The sequence below is a fragment of the Lithobates pipiens genome, unplaced genomic scaffold (assembly GCF_037356315.1).
Source record: "Lithobates pipiens isolate NorthernLeopardFrog02 unplaced genomic scaffold, aLitPip1_a1.2 Scaffold_18, whole genome shotgun sequence".
In the NCBI taxonomy this organism is placed as follows: domain Eukaryota; kingdom Metazoa; phylum Chordata; class Amphibia; order Anura; family Ranidae; genus Lithobates; species Lithobates pipiens.
The window spans coordinates 293,962,955-293,968,954 of NW_027507758.1; the positions used below are offsets into that span (position 1 = coordinate 293,962,955).

Here is a 6,000-nt window from a genome sequence, read left to right on the forward strand (position 1 = left end):
GAAAGTGGGCTCAGAACACAGAATAGCTATAAATTTAAAGCCCCATACACACTATCAGATTTTCTGCAGATTTTTGTCTTCAGATTTACCAAAAGGACTGCAGATAAACGGTTACAATATATGTAGGGGAATTTGTTTAATCCCTGTGCAATACCTGATGCTAGTCGCTTTACTGAGTATATGCAAGGGTTTACAACCACTTTAAATTAAGAAAAAAAAAAAAGCTTCAAAATAAGGTAGATTTTGTTTACAAAAAATAACGATTCTACACTGGAGGTTGTTTCTAAAATAAATAAGAGAAAACCAATTTTGAACAAAAATGAGAGACGTTCCCCATTACTAACCAATCCGATTCCTTATTTTATTTTCCCGGAGAAATAAAAATCTAAAAACTTGATCGGCTACTATAGGCAACAGTGCCTCTTCTGTGCCTATTTTCTTTTCTCCGTTTTGCTATACAGAGATTCCTAACAAATGGTCCACATAATAGAACTTATTGTTGAAAGTCCATGTCAAGTACTCTTGAAAAAGAAGCTATCCTACACATCTACTTTGTAGCTTGTTGAGCAAAGACTTATTTTCACAATGTTAATGTGTGTACTTTTTGCTTTTCATTTTGTAGGCAATTGGTCGAAGGCAGTGCTGTACTTTGTAAAATGGAAGAAATCCTAACATACAATGAGAGACCAAAAGTTAACTGCACTATTTTGGACTGTGGCATTTTTATTCCATGAGATTCAAATATATCATATTTCATTGGAAGATAGTATATTTCAAGATGGCCTACACAGCTACATCAAGATCGCAGTAGGCAATGGATGAACTAACCATGATCAAATTGATGTAGTTAACTACTTAAATTTTTTGACAATACTGAACCATTCGGCAAGATAATCAGACATGTATCAGTTCATAATGTATAGAGTACCAATATATGGATGCAGGGCCGAAGTTAAAAATCCAGATATCTCCCACAGCTTTCAGCCTAAACACATTCTATATAATGCTCCCCTTACGGTTCTCTACACTACAGTCACTACCTAGTGTTTCCACTCCCTCCTTCCTGTCATGTACTTAGGCCTTATTTACAGGGCGCAATTACATCTAAGCCCTGTGGAAGACCATGTTAACACGTACAGGTGTTGTGTGCATCTCTGTGCAGGCAGTCCCATTCATGTCTATTGCCACCGTGCAGCTGCTGTGTCCCAGTAGATAGCTATAGGCATCCCCATGCTGGTAAAACACAGCCCTGCAAGGGGCATGGATGTAATTGCCACATCTGAATAAGGTCCTAATCACACAACTTCTTAATCATGCAGGGGGTAGAGAGGTGGAAGTTTGATATTTCCTAAAGATTACCATATGTATAGACAGCATTTAGACCCATGTGGACTTCACAAACATTAAAAGGTCTATTTATAACAGATTTGCATAGTTAATCTTCCTTGTAAACTGCATATACATTTCTTCTGTGTGCACTAACAAGCTGTTTTGAGAATGGGACAAAATTGGATGGAAATAGTAAATGAATGGCGATAGCATAGTAGCAATAGTTACATTTATTTGGAGTTTCACGTACACAAAGAGGCATTGATGATCACAACATCATTGACCTAATGCGGCCATATTTGGTCAATGATGTCACAAGCATCTCCACCCTCTGGTGTACATGAAGCTGTGGGGCAGGTAATCGGCTTGGCACTGACAGCTTCCTTCCAAGCTTGGACTAAGCCCAGTACTAAAAACCCATGCTTATCCCAACTTATGAATGAGCCTATCTTTTCTACCCATAATACACAAATAACACAACCAGAAGAGAAAATAGTTTAAGAACAATCAATTTGACTCCTTTGGTTAGTTTGGACAGATTTTACCCCTTTTTGTTAGCTTGCATGACTGGCAACGAAAATCCGGCTACTGTGTCTATAGTTACGCTTTCACAGGCCACCAGCAGCAAATTGGCAGAATATGGAAAGGTGAACAGAGCTTGAAGCAAAGTGAACAGAATCATTCTACTGCAGTGATGTCCAAATAAAAAAAATCCTTTCTAATTTTACAACTTTTACAACGTCTTACATTTATTGGTGTTATTAACTGCATGTTTATTTTGCTTTCCTTTATGGATTTCATTATTTTTCTTTATTTTCTTTCAAGAAGGAAACTGATATCTAACACCCACGCTTATAACAGAAATGTGTGAAATGAATAAACTAATGCTAATCATCTGTACAGCTGCTGTTGTGAACAACCATGTGTTTAAAACAGAATAAACTAAAAGAAAAATGTTTGTACCTAAATCTGAACAAATTGGCATATATATAACAATTGTCCAAGTAAATCCTGGAATTACGCTTGATGCCCAGAGTTCAGTGCACCCCACGTGCTCCAAAAAAGATCAAACAAGATGTGCTCCACTCCACCGTGTCCAAAAACAAACACCCCGCACGCACCAGACTGAATTGACTTCTTGTGCTAACATAAAAGTCAAATAGTGCTTTCTGATGTAACATACACCACTGGACCAGGGGTGTAAACTTGGAACAGTGTGCAATCAAAGGAAATGTCAAGGAATACCGTTTTCCACAACAACTCCAATGAATGTTACTTTGGCTCTTTAGGTCCTCTGAGAGCCACCGGATACACATTGCAGGGCTATTAGAAAGAAAAGAAGAAGCCTCCCATATTGTAAAAATGTTTTATCATATCTAAAACTTGATAAAATTGCCTTTATAAAGTTTAAAATGAAGCCAGGTATTCAGAAACCGAAACCAGAAGTGCCGCTGGTTCCCCAGCTTGCATTCCACCCAAGCAGAAGTGAAATAACCAGAAGCCCTTACTTTACATGTTTCGTCTTCATGTGCAACGTCCTTCCAAAATTGAGGGTTAAAAGTAAACAAAATTTTTAAGAACTTTTGAAGGACATTTGTCAAGTCATCGAATGTACTGAGAATTATCGTATAAATGTTTGCATGAAAGTTTGCTCAAAAATCTAGTAGTGTATGGCCAAGTTTCCTCTCAGGCAAACCATGAAGTGTGACCAGGTCTACAATCTGCTTAGAGCTAATTAACCATATCAATGTATTTCAGAAATAAATGCAATGCTTTGTGAGCCCACACATTTAAAAGTCATATACAGTGCTATCTAAACTTCATAGGGGAGCTACACTTTTTCCTTTTCTGCCCCTTATTTCCTTTGCCCAGATTTTTTATATTTATCATTTACCCTCCTTTTTCAAGATCTTCACTGTGTAGCCCACCTATAGAAGTGAGTTAACAGATAAATATGATTACAAAATGGCTACAGAAAATGCTGCCCCAGGCTCCAACACTGATCTGTCATGTAACCATATGCCGTAGAACTTGGTCGCATCATCTTAGCTGCAGGGAAGTATCAGAAGATGACCACCGCTCACATGCTGGCTCCACTTAATCCCCAGGGCTCCTTGAGCTTAAATCACAAAGGACCCAATGCCTAGGCATATAATCACATGATTGCAAATTGTTTTATTAGCTGAATAGCGATGAGCTCAGGTGTGTTCAGACACAAGTCCAAACGTGCCTGAGCCATCCTGCTGGGAAGCTGTCAAAGCGGACAGCCAATCATAGGTGGAGGACGCATTCCCTATCCTGCAGCAACATGCATACATGCCCCTTGTGTACATGTGGCTGTGGGGAAAGGAATGCTCCTGCCGTTTATGATTGGCTGTCAGCAGTGACAGCTTAAAAACAGGATAGTTCATGCAGGTTCAGACTTATTTCCGAACACACCTTCGTTCATCCCTAATGGCCACCATTAGATTTACCAAAATGTAATATGTGGACCTTTCTTAATTATACGACCACTTTGTATCCAACAGGCCCCTGTACTACACACTTGTTGGTAGATCTAAGGGAGATTGGGCAATCAGTGAGGTGAGATTTGGATCTACCTTCAACTCTTTTAGTGCAAGGGTCTGCTGTATTTGATACAAACTGAATTGATTGCTTAGATCTGTCCTTATATTACATAGTTTGGGTAGATCTCAGATTGTATGGGGATTGTACAATCGGATTGTATAGTGCATGACCATCATCTCCAGAAAAATGTACAAATTAATTGTATAGTGTACAGTAAATTGTATAGTGCGATAGGCATTCTCCCGCAAAAAGATTAGACAGAGATTGTACAATCGGATTGTATAATGCAATGTTTCTCAACCTTTTTAACCTGAAGGAAATAACTTTCCAGTCTCAGGGAACTAACTCATATGAGATGTGCTAAAGAGCAGACCTGTACAGCTAGGTTTGGGTGAACAGCGGTGAAAAATGGGACTTGTGTAATTTTTACAAGTCCCTTTCCCATGGTATGGGAATATTTATGATCCTTGCATGAATTCACCCCTGCTCACAAGCAGGTGGAGGTTGATATGGGCAGTCATCATGAGAAGTGGTAATATTCTTTTGATAAACTGAAAGGCATCTAATCATCCCTGAGGAAGAGATTAATTAATAAATCTAGAAACGGGTTGAATGTATGATGCCCAAACAAATTCTGATGAACATCAAATCCTTCAAAGAGCTATGTAACATTGCCAAAGTATCAACTGTATATTGATGTGTATCTTGGCCTAAATATGACCATGTGTGTTTTTAACAAGGCTATATCTTTTTAAAGTTTTGTAATAAAAAGTGGTTTTATATATAAATGGTTATGCATTTTTCTTTTTTGGTTGCCTTCAAAATCCCATAAGAGGGTCTTTTTTCCCATTTCAAGCACAGAAATATGGATGGTGGCAACCACTTCCCAGAACAGAGTAAACAAACATTAGAAACAAGAATGGGACATTATTTCTTTAGAAAAACACCAACACTAGGGCCCATGGACACCAATGATAGGACACCAAAGATGGTGCATTGTTTTTTCCCCACTGGCATTGGGACCTTTTTTACTCTCAATGGCCACAGTCTGGCCTCCCTAAAGTCTGAAGGACAGCAAATTGGCCCTTTGTTTAGAAAATTTGGAGACCACTGATATAGTGTATGGCCATCATATCCCAAAAAATATATACAGCGATTGTTCAATCTGATTTTATAGTGTAGAGCTACCTTTAGTCCCTTCTCACCCTAACCTGTATGAGTATATTGCCTCACCTAGTAAACAAATTGAAATTTCTCTATAAAATAATGGAAAGTAAACTAGATTAATTACCTACTACACACAGGTTTACAGTTTTCTAGCCTAGATTAGAAAAACAATAGCTGGGACCTGCAGGACCAGTGCTACCACTAGGCTAACTAGGCAGCCGCCCAGGGTGCAGCCACGGCCAGTCCAACCCCCCCCCCCCCCCCCCCCGAACACCCTGTCCAAATACCCAGTCAGTTAAGCCTCTCCACTATCCTTACCCTACTCTGCTCTTCCCTTCTAACTTTGGGGACCCTACTGAAAGGGAATGGGCTCTAAGGGAAAAATTGAGTTTTGGCGGGTGAACCAGAATGTCCACCACCTAGGGCAGTGGTTATCTATAGAGACTATGTTGCTTGTACCAGGTTCAAGTATCAAAAAAAAATGTTATTTTGTGTTTTTAAAAAAGATATGACATTGCTATATCAAATATAAATAAAAAGTGAAACACTACATCCATCACCACAAGGTGATACTTGAATCTGGTACAATACGTTTAGTCTTTGTAGGTAACCACTGCCCAAGGGGGTTGACATTCTTGTTCACCCACTGAAGCTCCTCTTTTTCAAGAGTTTCTTGGTTACATGAGACTACATACACTGTTTGGAGCGTGAACACCAGCAAACTCATTGCTTCCATTATTATCTTTTTTAACCAAAATGGGCTCTAGGGACTATGATGTAAGGGGGTTTTGGGAACTCTGATGTAAGGTTGCCCTAGGGACCCTGATGTAAAAGGGGCTCTGGGGACACTGATGTAAGGGGGGGTTTCTTTGGGGATCCTAATGAAAGGGGACTCTGATGTAAGGGGAAACTCTGGGGTCCTTGATTTAAGAAGGG

The 6,000-nt window shown here is 39.3% G+C and overlaps 1 protein-coding gene across 1 annotated transcript in view; it reads left to right on the top strand.

Annotated features, from left to right (window-relative positions):
- PPIL6 (peptidylprolyl isomerase like 6) overlaps positions 1 to 2,297 on the top strand; it is a 37,672-nt gene extending 35,375 nt beyond the window's left edge. The window contains exon 8 of the mRNA XM_077487141.1: positions 623 to 2,297. Within this exon, the coding sequence (XP_077343267.1) occupies positions 623 to 734 (112 nt within the window). The 3' untranslated portion in view covers positions 735 to 2,297. The remainder of the gene's footprint in view (positions 1 to 622) is intronic.
- The last annotated feature ends 3,703 nt before the right edge of the window (positions 2,298 to 6,000 follow it).